The sequence below is a fragment of the Tyto alba genome, unplaced genomic scaffold (assembly GCF_018691265.1).
Source record: "Tyto alba isolate M040663 unplaced genomic scaffold, T.alba_DEE_v4.0 Super-Scaffold_3, whole genome shotgun sequence".
Classification (NCBI taxonomy): domain Eukaryota; kingdom Metazoa; phylum Chordata; class Aves; order Strigiformes; family Tytonidae; genus Tyto; species Tyto alba.
Genome location: NW_024881304.1, coordinates 3,540,705 through 3,559,011, shown reverse-complemented (window position 1 = coordinate 3,559,011; position 18,307 = coordinate 3,540,705). Strand labels below are relative to the sequence as shown.

Genomic DNA, 18,307 nt, shown 5'->3' with positions numbered 1-18,307 from the left:
TGCCCCCAGCCTGGCAGCAGCAGCCAGGCTCTGTGACAAGCAGAGCCACACCACTGCTGGGATGGCGTGTACCCTGCCTGCGCCCTGGTCAGACAGGGCAGCAGGGAAGAGAACGGAGGGCAGGCTGCGACCACATCTTGCCCTGCTCTGTGGACACAACTAGGGGCAGCTCTAGGCCGTGCCGAGAGCCAAAGCAAGCAGCCACGTTTGCCTTGACTCTGCAGGTGTCCTAGCTTCTGCTGCCGCTAGACCAGGAATGCGGGGTGAGGAAGAGGACAGGAGGGGCTGTTCTGGGCAGGCACCTGCTCTCTCGGAGTTACTGATCCCCATTAGGAAGATGCTGAGGAACCACTCGAGTGAGTACTGGTACATGGGGTCCACATTGGACAGGTCTGAGACACAGAAGTAGAGGATCTGCGAGCGGACGGCCACAGGCACATACTGCAGGCGAGTGGTGTTGATGTCCTTCTCTGTCTGCTCTGCCACCATTACCTTGGCCTAGAGGACAGAAGAGATGTCATGGTTAGTGCAGTGCTGGCAGGGGGTGCACAGCTGCAGGGGGAGAGCACCTCCACCTCTGACCTGGGTCTCTCCTGCCTTGAGCTTGGATGCCTCCAGCACTTTGATGAGCTCCAAGTCATCTACAGGGTTTCCTTCAGAAGTGCTGAGCCGATACAGGATCTGGTCTTCTATTTCCTTCAGCTCCTGATGCATCTTGGCATTGCTAACAATTAGCTGGTTTCTAGCTTCTTCTAAGTCAGGCCGCTCCGCAGCCACCACTTCTCCCAGCAGTTGGTCTTCCAAACCACTACAACAAAAGCCATGGAGGTGAGGGTGGGGGCAACAGGCCCGAGGGCTTGAGGATTGCAAGGAATGAGGCTGAGCAGCATGGGCAGCTAATGGGGTAAGCAGGTACCTGGGTGAGAGGGTGAAGTTGATGAGGGTGAGCTTCGTGGACACCTCGGGGCTGTAGTGAGGGTTGGGCAGGTTGGTGGTAATGTACATCCTGAAACTGTCATGGTAGGGGATCACTGTATCCCCCAGCTTCAGCACGGTGTTGCCTTGCTGACTGTAGGTCTGTACCAGAGAGGGACAAATACAGGAAGGCTGGGATAGCTACTTCTTGTGAGGGAAGACATCCTGCTGTGCCCTGGGCTCTGCAGCGAGGAGAGTCTGAAGGCTCTCTGGACACAGGAGCTCAAAGCCACCCGGCAGACCTGAAGGCCTGAAGCTGAACAGAGCATCTGTATTCCACGGCCCTGCCTCCCGGGCAAAGACGCCCACTGGCAGGAGACCGGGGTGTGCAGGAGGCTGCCAACACACACCAGGCAGCACCCACGTGAGTGCTGCCTGCCCAGAGACACCTACAAACCCACCACACCCCACTGCACCCTGGCCAGATGCCCCCCCAGAGCCCAGCCAGGCACCCACTGCCCCTCCTCGCCAAGGCAAGACACAGGACCTGTTTCAGCAGGACAGGCTCAAGGGCCGGATCCAGCTCCTCGCCGACATCCTCTAGCAGGAAGGGCTTCCCAAAAGTAACGGCGTTTTCCAGACTGCAGAGGAAGTCCCGGTCGTTCATCTTGGCTACCTCCAGGTTGTTCACCTTCTCCTGAAAGGCAGCAGGGGAAGGCAGGGTCCCTGCAGTGTCCTGCCCACCTTCACACCCAGCTCTGGTGCATGGTACACCTCTCACTGGGCTGATTTAGCTCCCCAGAGCAGCAGAAATAATATCTTTTTTTGCTTGGCTAGTTTTTGGCTATTTTGTCAAGTTTAGTCCATGTCACCAGGTACTAGAGACTGCTCAATGAGGCAGCAGAAAAGGAAGGGAAGGGGAAGAACTGCCTTCAAAGAACCATACTCCTGCAGAGTCCTACACCGGTAACTCAGGGCTCATTTGCCTGCAAAGGGAGAGCAGGTGGGGGGTAAAAGCCCTCATGAAGCAAAACAGGAGCAGCTGCCTGAGCCGCCCACCCGACCCTTCAAAAGGGCAGTGGGTGCCTCTCTGGAGGAAGAGATGAGGTGCTGGTCTGTGTGCCCAGCACTCTGGCAGCAGGGATTGTGCTCGCTACCAGGTAATGCTGCCCTGGTCCCTTCAGTCCTAGGGACCCTAAAGGCTGTTATGGGAGATGCTGGTGGTGTTCTGTGTGGTGAAGGATACAAGGCCCCCAGAATGCTAGTGGAGAGCCAGAGTGGGAATCTGATGTCTCAGTTGCTTATAGCAGGGCCCCTCCTGCCCTGTGCTGATTTCCCTGAGCAGAGAAATCCACCTGGGGTGATTATGGATGTGGAGCCTGTCTGCTGCTGGGAGGGCTGGGCTGGGGCAATGTGAGGTCTTGCAGTTCCGGAGCCCAAAGCCTGACACTGCTCTGTGCAGCTCCTAACAGAAACCTGCTTCCCCTGTCCTGGCAGACCTGGCTTTCCTCCCTGCAGCTCTTACCAGATTCTTGATCCACTTGTTTGCTTGTCCTTGGGGATCTATGTAGTGAGTCCAGCGCTGGGAGAATTGTGTTATTACCCCATTCTCGACAGATAGGGTGTCGTTGGGTAAACCGGCAACCTAATGGAGTAGAAAAAAGCTGTTGGGAACATCTGGTAGCACAACAGAGCTGACTAGAGAGAAGCCCTTGCTGCCCTGACCCCTGTGTGGTGGTGAGGGGACCCAGAGCTGCAGCTCTGCCTGAGGTGGCTGAGCCACGGGACAGAGCTGTGCTGGCAGAGTCAGGCTTGGGCAGGCTACAGCCAGGGCTTTGCTCTAGGCCTGTGGTTTATAAAGACGAAGCCTTACAGGTTAAGGCTGATGCCCTCAGAGCTGCTGCCAGGTCCCCTCCTGCTCACTACACAGGGAGCCCTAGCAGCAATTCCAACTCTGCAGGGTGGAGGCACTTGGTGGCTATTGAGCTGTTTGGTTTGGGGTTTGTCCTTTGATACAGGTGATCCTAGTGAGAGGTGAGCTGAGTGTTTTAGCTTCTGCCTGGCACCTTCAACCTGAAGCACTGGGTTTTTCTGTGACTCGCCTGCCAGGAGCGAATTTCCACGGGGTCTCCAAGGGTACTGATCAGGTTTGGCTCCTTGCTGTGAGGAATGTTGTTTTCTGAGAGCTGCCTCAGCCACTCCTTGCACAGTGCTGTGCGGTAGTGTCCCTGCAATGAGAAGCACCATCATAGCTGTGATTTTAGTTGCAGTGAGTCTGCTGTGAGCACCTAAACCCTCCCATTTCCCTTCAGATGGGACCCTGTACAGCCTCTGGCACAAATGGAGAGAGATTCAGGAGGGATCATTCCTTTCTCCCAGTGGATCTGGCCAGCAACAGCAAGAGGCCAGGAGAGCAGAGCAAATAACCGAACCCCTTGCAGGGAGCATTGCACACTTACTGTAAAAGGGCCGAGGTAGGCCACAAAGCCAGCTGCAACCAGCATATCCCCAGTGATATTATTGATTTTGTAATCCAGGTTCTCTGCAGTGTCCTGCCAGTGCACCTTCTCATCAGCCAGGCTGCGTATGAGCTGTGGGATAAGTTGTACACGTGAGGAGAGCTGCTGTGTGGTCTAACCTTGTGTGCTGGACCTGCTGCTCTTTGGGTAATGCTGCAGGTGACTTTGGTGCCCAGAGGTTGCAGGGCAGCCCGTGCCGTATCCTGAATTCTGTCTCCAGCTTTCAGCACTTAATCCTGGGATTGCTGGGCTACCCTCAGCTGTCCTGGAGACTGGTTGCTGGCTGAAGAAGCTGCGCACAGGACAGCAGCTTTTCACACCAGTGCCTGGTTAGCCTAGCTTCCCCAGTCCTGTTGTGCTGCTGAGATCTGGCCAGGCAGCTTCAACCTAGGATTCAACCTGTGTCATGAGTTGCAGGCACATAGATATTTTCACCACTGTGCTCCTTGGCCTGAAATCAGGTTGCCTAATGTAAGCAGGCAGAACCGAGCTCTGTCTCTTACCGTATCAGCACGGCCCAGTCTCTGCTGACACTGCTCACACTTCATCTCCAGCTCCTCCTTCTTGGCTATGCAGATCTTGTACTTGGCTTGCAGTGTGGCAATGCCACCTTCAACCTCCCTCAGGCGTTCCTTAGCTTCCTCAAGGACCTTCTGAGTGGCATGCAGGTCCTCTTCTGCCTCCCGCCAGGCTTTCTGGGGAGATGCACAAGGAAACAGTGGGTATGTTGGGCATTTGGCCAGGCTCCTCCCCGAAAAGCCAGAGATTGTGGAGCAAGAGTTGGTTTTGCATAAAAGCACTAGCTGATACTGAGATTCTGTATGACAAAGGTTGACCTGCTTAAGTCCAGGGGGATGTTCTGCAAGCCCAGGAATAACAGTTGAGGTGAGGAGGGCATTTCTGCATAGCTCCAAAAAGCCAAGAGCCTGTGCCAGCTTACACAAGATCGGGATGTGGCCCACTGGTGAACAGGAGGAAAGGTTCCTCTGCTTGCCCCAAGATAGTAATAAAGAAATAGCTAAGCTTGGAGAGGATTAAGGCTGAGACACTAGTGAGGTATGGGAATACTTCTACAAATACAGTTTCTGCTGAGCCAGGACCTCAGCACTAAGAACAAGTCCCAATATATTCTGTCCCAATATATTCTAGGCTGATTTCTTCTACTTCATTATGTTAAAGGGTTTTGAGGCTTTAGCTCTTCTAAGGCTTGGTCTGAACATTATGTCTGGACCTGCAGAACACGGTGACTCTCAGCATCTCCTGCAGAAAGGGGCTGCTAGTACTGTGTTCCCTAACACCTAGAGCAACTGGATCATGCTGCCTCTTACCCGCTTGGGCTCCACAATCTTGGCCACAAAGTGGTACTTGTACATGGCATGGACCCACTGGCAGATAGAGGTGCAAGCTTTGGAGACCTTGGCGATGGCAGCTGGCTGAAACTCCTCGCTGTTGATGTAGGGCTGGATGGCCTTGATCACAGAATCTGCAATATTGTCCTGCAAAGAATGGTGGGAGAGAGAGATTGGTGAGGAGGGTCTCAAAGGGCTTCCCCCGGTGGCTGCAGCCTGCCCCAGGACCTGGCAGGGTGGTTAAGGCATTGCACTGGAGCAAGAGGAATCAAATTGCTGTTGGGGCCTGGGAGGCATGGCTGTGGGACTGGGTAAATCCCCTCCCCATACCACTTCCATCCAGCTCCTCCACATGGAAAGAGCAGAGGGACAGAAGGGGAAGACCTGTGTGTCTGGGTCCTGTTGCCCAAGGCAATGAACTGCAGCCAGCTGACACGAGGACTTCCAGGCCAAGTATGTGTCCTCATCCTCTGTGCTGTTGGAGGGTGTTGCCCACAAGGAGCTTTAAGCTTCATTGCTGTGAGAAGGATCTCTGTGAGGTAATACCTGGTCTCTGGTCCCATCTTCCTTCTGCCACCACTTACCTTATCGTAATTTAACAGGCCGTCCAGGAACTTCCCCGGGTCCTGGAGAAGGCCCCTGCCTGGCTCCCAGTAGTCATCCACCTTGGAGTCTAGCTTTTCTCCTGCCACCCTTTTGGGTTTGACTCCTTTCATAATGCAGAGAGCTTCAATCACGATCTTCACACCGAGGGGAGGCCGCTGCATTGCTCGTACCTTCAAAACCCAAACAGAGACAGTGGGTTGGCCTGGTTCTCAGTGAGATGGGGTGCTCATCCCTCAGCTGACCCAGGGGAGACTGGGACCAGAGGCAGGATATTTGGAGGGTGCAATACAGGGGTATTTGAAGGGAAAGCTGGTTATCAGAAAGGGTGTGGAGCAAACTATACGTAGGTTGAAAAAGCCTGTTCTAATGCTCTGACAGGTATATCTTGCAGGCTTAAGATGTCTTAGCAAAGGAGCTAGATCTGTATGGCCCTGGGGAGGAGGCTGTATGGAAATGGGGCACAGGCAAGCTTTCTCCCTTGCTCTGTGGGCTCTGATTTGTCTTGTATGCCACTGCAGCAGTGCTGTACCCCATGAGCTGGTCTGCGGCACTTGTGGAGGGACTGCTTGAGTCTCTCCTCAAGCAGGCAGCTAGGAGTGCTGCCGTGGCACCCTTGAGATGGCTGGGGGTATCAGGAGCCTTAAGGATAACTCCTGCTTTTTCCCTTCTAGTGCTCACCATCCTTGCCATGTGTAGCCAGAGATATTCCCAGGCCTTCCCACTGGAGATAGTCAACAGAGGGGCAAAGTTTGCGGCGACACTGAAGCTGTTCTACCCCCATGCAGACACCCTCCGTGGCAAGGACTTTGACTGGCTCTTTGACTGCCCTCAGACAAAACAGTTCCTCGAGTGGTTCTGCAGCATGGTGAGTGAGGAGAACGTGCTGAGCCCAGCTGAGGTGGAGGCCTATGATGCTCTGCTGGCTGCAGGCCAGCCCATCCTGGAAGGCGATGCACTTGAGCAGGCATTGCAGACATGCTGCCAAGTCCCACCACTCCCAGACATAATACCTGATGATGAGGGTCCCTCTCCAGAGGCCCTGCTGTTGGAGAATGGCTCAGAGACAAGGGTCCTGAGCCCACCGAGCAATTGTATGATCAGAGCCTGCTCTAGCTGCTGATGCTGAGCCTCACTAGGGTTTGCCTGCAGCTGCTTGCAGCTGCTGATACAGGAGGAATGTCAAGGATGCTTCAGCCTTGTGTACCGTGGTGTGTCGAAAACAGGTTAAGGGGAATTAGGAATAGTGGTCTGAGAAACCCAGTGTTATGATAACGGTGGTCTGAGAAACATTGTGTTACGGTACTGTCGTGTATCGAAAACAAGTCAACAGGAATCAGAAATAGTAGCATGAGAAACTTAGTGTTATGAGAAGCTTGTGCTGTAAGCTAACTGCAAGTAGGTGGACCGTGCGAATACGACCTTTAGAGCTTAAGCCAATCAGCTAGTGACTAGTAGGCATAATAATTATCATTGTCTGTATAAATATATGTACCCTGGACCAATAAACACACACGTTGATTGATGCTCTAGCACCCACACTGAACCCGTCTTGGCGTGTCGTTCGTCCGCGGCTCCGCACCCTGCAGCAGGAGCTTCAGGACTATCGTGAACGTCAGCTCTGGTGGCAACACAAGCTGCAGGTTTGGGCAGTCAACTTGTAGAAGAAGTTGAATTATTTGAAGGAGGAGGAGAAAGTGGTGAAGCAGGACTTAAGAAAGGCTCAGATGGACCTGGAAGTGGAGGTCTTCCAAACCAGCGCTGTTCTGAGCCAGATCAGCAAGGCTGAAAAGCACCTGGCAGAGTGGTATGGGGATATGGGGAAAGGCCGGCCACCAGTACTGCTGTGCGAGATGGATCTCGGCCCTTACATGGAGCTAGAACAACAGGCCACTGCTGTGTTTGAGAGGTTCATCCATCAGGTCCTACCAGGGAGTGACCAGGCTCCAGATGCTCAGGGAGCAAGCACACAGGGAGAGGGCAGCCTGAAGGGAAGGCTGGAGGCTGGGACACAGGTGGGCTCAGACTGGATAATACCGGAAGGAAGAAGAGATGCTCCTTATCAAGAGTGTGCAAAGACACCATGGGGGGTGGCACCAGCAAGTCAGGGAGTACTGGTCCAAGGTTCAAGGGCAGAGCTTCAAGTGGAGGGGAGGAATAGCAGCCAGCTGTTGAGCATGGGGGATGAGGAGAAAGATGTCAGACATGAAGCCACAGAGAGAATGGACACCAAGCAAACAACAGTGCCAGAAAGCCTCGGGACTGATGGAGATGAGCTACTGGATGACCAAAACAGCTTCTGGAAGGAGCTGAGCTGGGTAAAGAAAGTACATATCTGCGCTCAGAGGGAGGTTATAGTCATGTCAGCAAAAGTGGAAGCCCTCTGGAGTGGGTCCAGAGGACTCTGGAAGCTCTCAAGGAGAACCAGGTAGGGCCAGTTCTCCCCTTCCTCCACCATTCTTTGTGGCAGGGTCTGCCTGTGCTGCAGGCAGTCCCTCCTGTGAATGCTGGAGCACAGCTGGCATGTCAGGAGGGGGTGGCAGAACCAGGCAGTGTCAGAGGTGCACTAGCCTGTTTTGTCTTTCCCCTGTACAGCAGGCAGTCAAGGAAGAGCTCCAGAGTCAGGCTGCCATGTTTCAGATGCAGCTTCATGCCCTGCGTTGCGACATCACACAGATCCAGACCCACCAGCTGCCACCCCTGCTGAAGGAACAGGCCTGCCTCTTTTGCCTGCCTGTCCTCCAGAGGCAGCTTAGCCTGAAAACTGCCAGTCTGCAGAATGCTGCCCGGAGGCAGGAGGAGGTGGCTGCGTGGCTGGCAAGCCACCACAGCTGCCTGGATCTGCTGGAGCTCCAGCTGCAACGGGAGAGAAAGGACCTGGACCAGAAGGCAGCTCAGCTGAGGGAGATGGGAACTTCCATGAGGGAAGCCCGGATCAGGCTGCAGCAGCAGCAGAACTACTTCAAATATGTCAGCTCCTCCCAGAAGCATCCACACACGTGGATAGACACCAAAGAACTTTCTGCTCTTCGATAAGGGCCTGGGTGTGTGTATGCATGAGGAGCAAGCTAGACGTGGAAGAGGTGGCATGGGAATGGGAGAGGCATGCAGCAGACCCAAGCTACCAGGAAGTCTAGCAGTGCTCTTCTGCCAGGGCAGAGCCACCTTGACCCGACAGGGAAATTACCTGGAAGATGGCATTTGCTTCTTCCTGGCTGGCTAGAGCTGATGCAGGAAAGCATGGGCTGGGAGAAGAGAGTGAGTATGGAGAACAGAGGTTTTCCTAGGATGTGAAGGTGGATAGTGTAGAGGCAAGTCTTCAGCCGTGGAGAAGGAGAGCTGGGCCAGAAGGAAGCAGAAGCTGCTTGGAGCAAGAGCTTTCTCTGGCTGGGTGTCCTGCAGACAGGGGCTTCTCAGTCCTCCCTGAACAGCTCTGAAGTAGCTGGTGCTGGCGTCTGCCAGCAAGGAGTCCCTGAGTGGCTTTTAAGACAGCCTGGTCCTTTATGGTGCTCTTCCCGCACCTCCAGGATGTGGGTTGCTCACCAGGAGAGGCTGTCCTCACGCTGCAGCCCCACAGCTGCTTGCCTTCCAGACCCACAGCACACAATGTCCCCTGAGCCCTGTTCTTCCTCAGCACTAGCACACTGTTCACACCTCTGGCTGGCTGTCCTCTCCTGCAGGCTACGGGACATGCTGGTGGAGCAAGATCAGAAGAAGCAGCTCTTCTGCAACTATGAGGCCATAGTAGCCCAGTGCTCCCAGTTGGTTCAGGATCAGAAGGTGCTGGAAGCACAGCTGGCAGCTCCTATATCCCAGCTTCCTGCCCTGGAGTCTTCCACAAAGGCGCTCTGCCAGCTGCTGTACAACAGCTCCAACCAGCTGCAGCTCTCCCCTCTGGTAAGTAAGCCCTCCTGCTCTACCAGGCCTTGCTGGGTGGCACAGGGCTGTGAGTCAGAGCACTCTGTGCCATCATCCCTGGGTGCAGGGGGGAGAACGTACTACCTCTCAGCCCACAGAGGGAGAGGAGGCTGGCCTGATCCTTGCCTTGTCCCAAAAGCTATTCAGTGAGGCAGTGGCTGGCTCAGGGACACAGGTGATTCTCACTGTCTCACATGTAGAGATTGGGGTGCCTTAGCCAAGGTGGCCCTGTAAGCTACCTCTGTTGCCTGGACTGGATGTGTCCAGAGCCAGGGGGACGGTTTGTTTCTGGTGGGCTGAGCTGTTCCATAGGTGGGAGGCAATCCCACTCTTTCTGCACGTTCACATGCATTTGGGCTCTGCCCCTCAGGAGGTCACTGAGCTGATGCAGCAACTGATCACCATGCAGGACAACCTCTGCCCAATGCTGACAGACCTCCTGAGTGACTTGAAGGCCAAGCGCAGGTCTCTGGAGAACCCTATCATGCAGACAGAGTGCAACCTTTATGTGTATTTTTACTGCAATGAGGATCGGCTGAGAGAGGTGGTGGAGGAGCTGAAGAAGCAGGTGTCAACTTCACCCAAGGGACCGCTGAGGGAGCTGCCCTGTGCAGAAGAGTAGGTCAAAGAGGTGCTTGCTTCCTGCCATAGAAGTGGTGTCCTCTTTTGCTTGGGCTGGGTCATTAATCCTGGGCTGGGAGAGAACTCTGATGGTTGTGGCTCTAGTGACAGGCACCTTAGGTTATGGCCCAGCAGCTGGTCTTAAAAGAAACGGGGAGCTTATTTCTTAAATGAGGAGTTTCCTGAAGCTGGTGGGTGGGTTAGATGATGTGTAAGAAATTGATGCATCTTGTGAGTTGCCACTGGAAGCCTTGTACAGACAGGAGGCTTTCCATGCCAACTCTACAAAAAGATGGGTGCTGGGAGCAAGTGGACTAACATTGTCTTTCCTCACCTTCTGGGGAAAGGAGTTTTGTATGTTTTGTGGGGAATAAAAAGGGTTTGTTATTCACAATTACAGAGCAATAAGCTTGTCCCCCCCGCCTTCCACAGTTGTTACACACTGTGAAATGAAATCTTGTACTTGCTGAGTTTGCTCTCCTGACTAGGGGCTGTGACACTTGCTAGGCTCAGAATCACTCTCCTGTCTCTGACTATCCTATTTCAATCCAGTATTCCCTGAAGTCAGCTCGCCAGCCATTGTCTCTTCCTCCTCTCTGTCTGTGGCGGAATCCCTTTCAAAAGAGCCTGCTGGCTCAGACACTGTGTTGCTGGATCTGTCCCTGGGCTGTGCAGTCAATATTTGGGCTTGCATTGTGGTACTGTCTGCCATCTACCCCCACGGACAGGTACATTGGGGTGAGCCCCCCTCAACACCCTCTCTGGCACAGGTTGGAAATGACATGTAGGAACACCCAAGATCCAGTTGCTTCCTCTCTGCCCTGCAAAATTCTTTGCTGATGAAGGAGTGATGCTGAGAAGCTGCATGGGTAGCTGCTCAGCCTGTGAGCCCAAGGGGATGGATGGAGATGCTGGGGATGCTGCAAGCCTATAGAAAGGGAATCGCTGCGAAGTGAGAGGCTTTCTAGCACCAGACCCAGCCCTGCCACCCTCCCCCTCAACCCAGTTACCTCTGTAACATCGCTTTTGTTGAGGTTCCTCAGGCTGGCAAGAGCAGCGTCCAGGGCTGGGAGAGCTTCAGATAAGTCCTTCTGAGCATCATCTGCAATGGCTTGGGCTGTCTGAGCTTTCACTTTGGCCTTCATCTCCTCAACCTGCACAGCACTTCTTGTCTCTTCAGCCACGGCTGTGTCCACCTGCAACACCAGAGATGGCCTCAGAACCATGCTGGAGCTGGAGCACCCCTTTGGCTTGGCTCAGCACTGCTGGGCAAGGATCACTTGCAAGGATCGCTGCTGTCCTGGCAGGTCATGTGTGTTCTTCCAGTGGGGACATGCTGCGGTCCTACTGCTGGAGGGGATCCCCTTCCCTCATCATACTGTCAGGAGGCTTTTGTCAGCCTGTAGAGATCATCTACAAGCTCCAGTTCTGGCTGTACCTGGAATGGTGTTAGTCCTGCAGGAATTAGGTGCTCTACCCATTTTTCCTAGTGCCACAGGGAGAGGATGCATAGGGATGCAAATGTGTAGGGAGACAGAGAAATAAGAAGATATGCTGAGGGTTTTGTTTCTAAAACTGTCACTTCTGCCTACCCCCAGGGTTAAAGCACTACCAGGAGGTGTAAAGGGAATGTGGATTATAGCCAAATCTTTATCTGGTATGTGGGAACATGGGAGATTGCAGACTTTCTCCCTTGCATGCAGTGTGTCTCAGTCTGGCCATCCCACAGTAGGAGACAGGCAGGGAGGAACACAAGAAGTGAAGGTAGTGACAGCCAACACAAGACAGTTCCCTCTTCTGCAGAGGCATGAGTGACTGTGTAGTGATCCCCGAGGTCTGGGCTGGCAGGGGCAGGCTGCAGTTGGATCAGCTCCCTGGGGATGGGATGTAGGGCAACGATCCCTTTCAGCAACAAGTCTGGACTTAATGCTGCCCAGGCCACCCGAGGGTTGGGTTAGTGGTGGTGTTAGTCTGTGCTTGCAAGGATCTAAATCGGTGAGGAAAAGGAGCTGGCAGCTTGTCTGACTGCCCCCTGGGTTGTGGTTTCAGACAGGGGCATATGAGCCATCCCTTCTGCTAGCAGCTGGCTGGTAGGTTGTGACTGGTCCCACCAACATCAGAGCAGGGACCCTAGCAGAAGGCCATCCGTGCTGGCAGTGTTGCTCTGCATAAATACCTGCTGTGTTAATGTGAGGCCTTTTTACTGTCGGGTCAAGCAGGATTTTGTACAATCCCCACAAGCCCTCCCGGAGCCCTGTGTCCAGTCTGAGCAGTCAGACTTGGAAAGTGCAGGGCTGCCCAGCAGCGGTACCTGCAGTTGCTCCATGGTTGCCAGTGTGTCCTTGGCTGCCTGTGCCAGGAGAGGGCGGGCAGTCTCCAGCTCCTCCTGCATCCTTGCTACATCCTCTGCTGTTTGCAGGAGCTGTGGGAGCGGAGCAGAGTGAGAGCACATGCAGCAGCCACGGAAAGCCCCAGGAAAGGGCTATGCTGCCCTGGTGGGTGCTCCCAGCCCAGCATCAGGCTGTGCAAAGCAGGTCTTGCCCTGGTCCTTGCTTAAGCAACAATCTGGCACTGTGGTGTGCTTATAAACAGTAGTGCCTAATGATGCCTGCACATGATATGGGCATTACTTCATAAGCTCATGGCAATCTGTCAGCAGAACAATATTGCAGTTATAGGGCTTTCAATTAAAAGGTTAATAAGAAACAGCCTGAGAGATGATGAGCTACGGAGAAGACTGTGGTCTCCAAAGAGTGGGCACCATCATGCTTTTAGAGCTGTTACAGACTCGGACCTTCAGAAAGGCTGGCCCTGGCAGAAGGCATACTTATTTGCTTTAGTGTGACTTTTCTCCTGTTACACGGCAGATGTGCAGCATCTCACTGCATCTCTGCAGCTGTAAATAACTGCTCAGAGCAGGTAAGAGGGGCCTAAAGCTCTCCTAGGTGTGAGGGACAAACCTTGTCCAGGCCACTTTTCATCCTGTTTTTGGCTGTCTTCAGTTCCTGTTTCTTCTTTCCAATCAGGGAACTAAAGATGCTGAGGAACTCGAGGTAGCTCTTAGGAGTGACATAATTGTGTCTGGCCAGCTCTGCTAGGTACACTTGGCACTTCTTTGCCACACTCTGGTGGATCTCTACACACACCTGAATCTACAAGGAGAAAGGAAAGAAACAAACTTATTCAGTACTAATGGGTGGTAGGCAAGTCTACTTGATGCCCACAGAGAGCACAAGGGGCTTACAAACAGCCTAAATATGCAGTCACAGCAGAGCTTATATATGCATATGGGCTTCAATGCCATAGAGAGGGTGACAAAGGGACATGCCCATTTCAAGGCACATGAAAGCTAACCAGTTATGCACTTGAATGACCCTGCCATGAAACACTTCTGCTACAGGGTACCCTCTGCAGGTGTGTCCTGCATCCATTGTCTGTGTGTATCTGAGAGACATGGCCCCCTGAGCATATAGGAGCTGTGTGTTGTGTGGCACCTACCATCCCATTGACCTCTTCAGTACTGGCACCAAGATGTGGGATCTCGTGCAAGAAGGAGGAGGCAACGCACTGCAGGGCTTCAGCAGGCCATTCATTAAACCAGTTAATGGTACAGCAGTTCACAAGAGAGGGAAACTGTCTCAAGCGTGCGCGGAAGACTTCTCCAATAGGGCTGAGGGAAAGACGTGCAGAAAAGAGATGTTACAACTAGCTATCCATACAAGGATAAAACACTTTTCCTACTTCCCTAGAACCATCCTGAACTCTTGCAGAGTGAGGAAGGAAATATACCCAAGGAAGAAGGAGGGAGGGAAATAGGGAATGAAAATTCAGGCGGTGAGCTGCACATCCTAAAGTGCCTGTCACAGCTCACTCCTTGGAAGTCCTGGGTATATTCTGGAAGATTTAAGATGGTAGTGGGGTGATCAGCTTTATGGGTCTCTCCTTAGGGAAAACACTTAAGGGGTGAGAAATAAATGTGATCTGAAGTCTATTTCAAACAGGTGAGTGCAAAGATCGTATCACCAGACCAAAATCATGGCCCAAATTCTTCCACTTGCACTACAAACACCCTGTACCTTCTGGCAGCAAACTCAAGGGCTCTGCACTAGATTCATAAGTAAACATGGTGCAACTGAGGCCCAGTTTCAAGCAAGATATTTCTGTAACAAACAGCTCAATGGTGCACGAAGGAGGAAGAAGTTTGTATTTAATCTGGATCACATATAACCACATTCTTAAACTTTTCTAAACCTCATCCTGAAACCAGCAAAGTGTAAAAAAAAAAAAGTAGCCAGTCCTAGGGGAAGGTGGTATGCAAACCTTACTGCTCCTCCAAACTCAGGGGCTTGGAAACAAATGTCCCACATGACAAAGTGATGCAAGGCAAAGGACAAGGAAGGAATAACTAACATTGAAAGCATGGAGTCCTACCCCTGAACTGTACCTCATGCACAGGACCATACGGATATTGCTGCGAACCCGTCCTGTGTATGCAGCCATCAGATTGGCCTTGGTGGGCTGCTGCCCTAGATCTCGAACAACAGGCTTCATAGCTGTCATGATCCGTTCTTGATCATCAGGACTGTAAATGTTGGGAATGTCACCTGAGTTGAGCAGGTTGTTGATATCCTCAAGGAAGGATTCATTTTTAATCTGAATAGATGATAGGGGTAAGAAAAAAGAAAAGGCAGTTTCCTAAGTCAAAAGACAGTCATGTCTCCCATGTCATGGAGATCACTTATAGATAAATATAGTCCTCATACTCTGTTATAAGAAATAATTTCTGTGATCACTTGGCTCCAGTAAAGCATACTCTGTCCTTTGTCCAGCATTTGCAATTGAACAGCCACATTCAGCCATTTCAGGGGTGGCGGTGTGTGTCTGAGAACAAACCTCCTTCTGCCCACTCACTGTCTCCTTACAGACAAACTGAGCTCAGGGCCTTGCTCCCTGCCTCGCTGTGACTCTGCAACCAGACCCCAGACACCAGCTCACTCTGGGTTTTCATTTCTCCAGCACAGAATGCTTCACTATTAGGATAAAGCTCATCGATGTGGGAGACAGCGTAATTGTAGGGATGTGTCACAGTCTGTGGGACGATCTCCCTCCAGAGCTACACTCACCTCTCCACCTTTGCTAAATCAGAACTACATGGCATCCATCTGCTTGACTAAATGCACCCTCCCATGCCTCTCTTCTCCCACATACGCTTCTCACTGCAGGGAAAAGGATGCAAGAACAAGCAGCATTTAGCAGATGCTCATCTCACTGCTTAGGGCACTGCCAGAAGGGACTTGGTTCCTATGATAATGAAGGCAGTAAAGAAGCCTATGGGGAACATAACTGTGAATTCCAGAAGTTGGCCTAGTCATTAGTAAGTTACAGTTTACAGTAACGAGCCAACGTTATCTTGTGGAACTAGCAGGCATAAGGAACTAAATCTACTGGTATCTTTGAAAAGAAAGAGAATGATGTTAGGACTTCTAGTATCAGTGGTCAGCATAGCGCTTAGCTTCAGGCAGCTGGGTCTAAAATCTATGATGCTACCAAGCCCTTGGATGGAGCTGAAAGAGGCTTCTTTGAGCAACAGAAGAATCAGCCCACTCACGCACAGCTCTGCAGTTCCTCCAGCAACAAATGCACCACCTTTAGTTTCCCTGGGGCTTTTTTATAATATGGTGAAGGTGGGCTACTTAAGAAATACAAGTTGTGCCTGTTTTGCACCAAGCTCCTCAATCCTCTTCAGGAGGATTTACTGAGTTCAGAGATGTATTTCCAACTCCTTTTGAGTTGGAGTCCACCATGCTAATATTCCTGTACCTGTGTGTCTACAAATAGGAATGTCTTGGGTAGACTTTGAAGACCTGCATTCATCATGATCTTCCTCACGTCATCTCGCCATTCGGTCATGCCATAATTTTTGGAGAGTTCAATCTGGAAACACTCATAATCTGCCCTAAAGGAAAGAGAAGCCCGTGGAATATACATCGAATAAATGGAATACATTGAATAATACATTGAATTAAAATCTCCTCTTTTGTCAATCCTGTGTTGTGGACTCAAGGGGAGAGGACTCAAGCAAGTTGTTTTCCTGAAATGAATCCTGAGCACATGCCTGTCCTTGTGTATGTTCAGCCACCAACCCAAAAGCATGTTTTACTCAAAGAAGAGATACCTGAGCTAGCTAGAAACTGGGAGAAGTACAATTCCATGAGCCACCTGAGCCACACTGTTTGTTGGGCCCAGTGCCTCAGAGTGCAGATGAAGTAACTCAACATGGATTTTTTTTTGTGATGCTGCCCCTCAGAGGCTGGTGCACCCAGAAACCATGGTTGCATTTCTCTAGGATCACACCCTTCATTCAGAGCTGGAAGAATTTTCTTCCTCAGCCTAGTTCCTTGGCTCTTCAAGTTTCCTCCTTGAGGCCCCTTAACTCCCAAGACTCATCAATCCTGCTTGCCAGGCTGCCAGTGTTACTTGTCATAAGTAGCTCCTGTATTTGTCTCTCTGCTGTCCAGCTCCCAGGAAGAAGTCCCTATGTCTCCCCCTGCCATGCTGAATGCTGCACAGGCCAGTGAGCTGACATGGACCATGCTGTTTTGCTCGTTCACTGCATGCCCACAGCAGTAACCCAAGCTACTAACAGGCAAGAGAGTCCAATTTTTCTAGTGTAGTTGTGCATGTTAACTGAGCCCTAGTTCTTGAGTGTTAAATCTGAAGATTCAGCAACCAGAAAAATGTGTAATCAGTAGAAAGAAGGGCAGGAAAAGAGATTCTCTGGAGGCAGCCCGGATGGAGTTGCTCCACATTATGTGCACAGGAGTGCATTACTTACATGTGAGATGCCAGTCTGGTGAGAGACTGTCTCCCGCTTCCCCCAACACCCAGGAGCAGGGCATTCCCTGGCGTCTGCCGCAGGATCCGGCTGATCCTGCAGATGTGCTGTACTGCATCCATGAAAAGCACAAGCTTCAGCTCCGGGGTGTTGACTTGATTGTACTCATCCAGGTAATCCTCAATCACAACCTTCAGCTGTGGGCAGAAACAGTCAATTGTGGCTACCAGAGGAAAGCAATTGTGAAGGGGTGGGTGGGTGGTTGGAAGCACAGCCAGGCCTCTGGGAGGGCAGAGCCTGTTGCTCAGCGGGGTCTGGGAGCAGCTGCCTCTCTCAGTTGCTCGTGGGGAGGTGATGCCTCTTTGCTCCATGCTCCTACAGAAGCTGCCATTGGACTGGGCTGAATTTAGCTAGTGGTGGTGGCAGCAGCTGCTGAATGGTGACCTTAAACTAACTCAGGCAAGTGACTAAGGTCTGTTGTTCCCAGTGGTGCTGTTTGCCTAGAGAAATAGCAAGGCATAGTTCAAAATAAAAACAGCTTATAGCTGCCTAACCCATACTGTTCCAGGGCCTCCTGCTGGGAGAGCTTCCTCACTCTAGAGCTGACCACTGCCTGCTGCTGTGCATCCCGTGGTTGGGATCCTGGCTGGAAAGGGCAGGTGCTGCAAGAAAACACTGCTGGCTGTAGATGGGTGGAGAGATGCACTCCCTCCCACTCCAGCCGTCGCACAGAATAGCTGCAGGAGCAGTCTCTCCTGGCCTTTCTAGGGCTCTCTTCAACAGCACCCTCAGGACAGAGCAGGAGATGAAGCATGAAGATGTCTGGGATTTGGTCCTACCCCCTCAGCAATCTCACTGTGAATCTGGGCAAACAACATCAGCTGGAGCTCATACAGTGCTGAGATCCCTGCCTAGACGCCAAAGCCCTGCGCGCATCAGCGGACTGTGCAGCAGCTTGGTGAGTCTGGCTGTCTCAGCTGGGCTCACCTCGGTGGGGGACAGGCCTACCTACTTTGCAAAAGAGATTGGAAAGCTCAGATAATTACCAGTCCTTGTCACACAGCTATCACAAGAGGAGAGACGACAGGATAATCATCTGTATCTGATAATGAGTGCAAAACGCACTGCTCATTGCCTTTGCTTAATTATCGCTACCAAAGTACTCGCAGTATCTTCTCCAACAGGGAATCTGGCAGTAACATTAATTACTTGTAAAGGTCAATTGTGAAGTCTTTAATGGCGAAAGTGGTATTATTTGGGGGTAATGTGCCATTTCTTTCCAGCAAATTTCACTTTTCAGTCCCAAGTGCAGCTCATTTGGGAGATCTGGCATAGCAGGCTGTCCCCTGGACGGCAATGCAGAGACAGCTTGTTCCACCTCAACTTCCCGTCGCACCTAATGCAGCCACTATCTCTATCTGGAGTAGGATTTCACAGGAGAGCCCTGGGAGGGTTTGTGATTCCAGACACCTTCAATTCAAGCAGCCCCATAGTTACTATTAACTGTTTTCTTCTCTTTGCAGGAGATCTGGAAGATGTGTACATAG

At 52.0% G+C, this 18,307-nt stretch overlaps 1 protein-coding gene across 1 annotated transcript in view; it reads right to left on the bottom strand.

Annotated features, from left to right (window-relative positions):
• The window catches only part of DNAH1 (dynein axonemal heavy chain 1), a 99,934-nt gene that overhangs the window by 7,702 nt on the left and 73,925 nt on the right, over nt 1-18,307 (bottom strand). The window contains exons 50-66 of the mRNA XM_042799878.1: nt 16,761-16,957; nt 15,746-15,881; nt 14,370-14,578; nt 13,424-13,595; nt 12,886-13,077; nt 12,237-12,347; nt 10,936-11,121; nt 5,368-5,559; nt 4,763-4,930; nt 3,938-4,129; nt 3,375-3,506; nt 3,018-3,143; nt 2,441-2,560; nt 1,463-1,612; nt 917-1,077; nt 583-808; nt 303-498 (exon numbers count right to left, since the gene is read on the bottom strand). Coding sequence (XP_042655812.1) covers nt 303-498; nt 583-808; nt 917-1,077; nt 1,463-1,612; nt 2,441-2,560; nt 3,018-3,143; nt 3,375-3,506; nt 3,938-4,129; nt 4,763-4,930; nt 5,368-5,559; nt 10,936-11,121; nt 12,237-12,347; nt 12,886-13,077; nt 13,424-13,595; nt 14,370-14,578; nt 15,746-15,881; nt 16,761-16,957 — 2,866 coding nt within the window. The remainder of the gene's footprint in view (nt 1-302; nt 499-582; nt 809-916; nt 1,078-1,462; nt 1,613-2,440; nt 2,561-3,017; nt 3,144-3,374; nt 3,507-3,937; nt 4,130-4,762; nt 4,931-5,367; nt 5,560-10,935; nt 11,122-12,236; nt 12,348-12,885; nt 13,078-13,423; nt 13,596-14,369; nt 14,579-15,745; nt 15,882-16,760; nt 16,958-18,307) is intronic.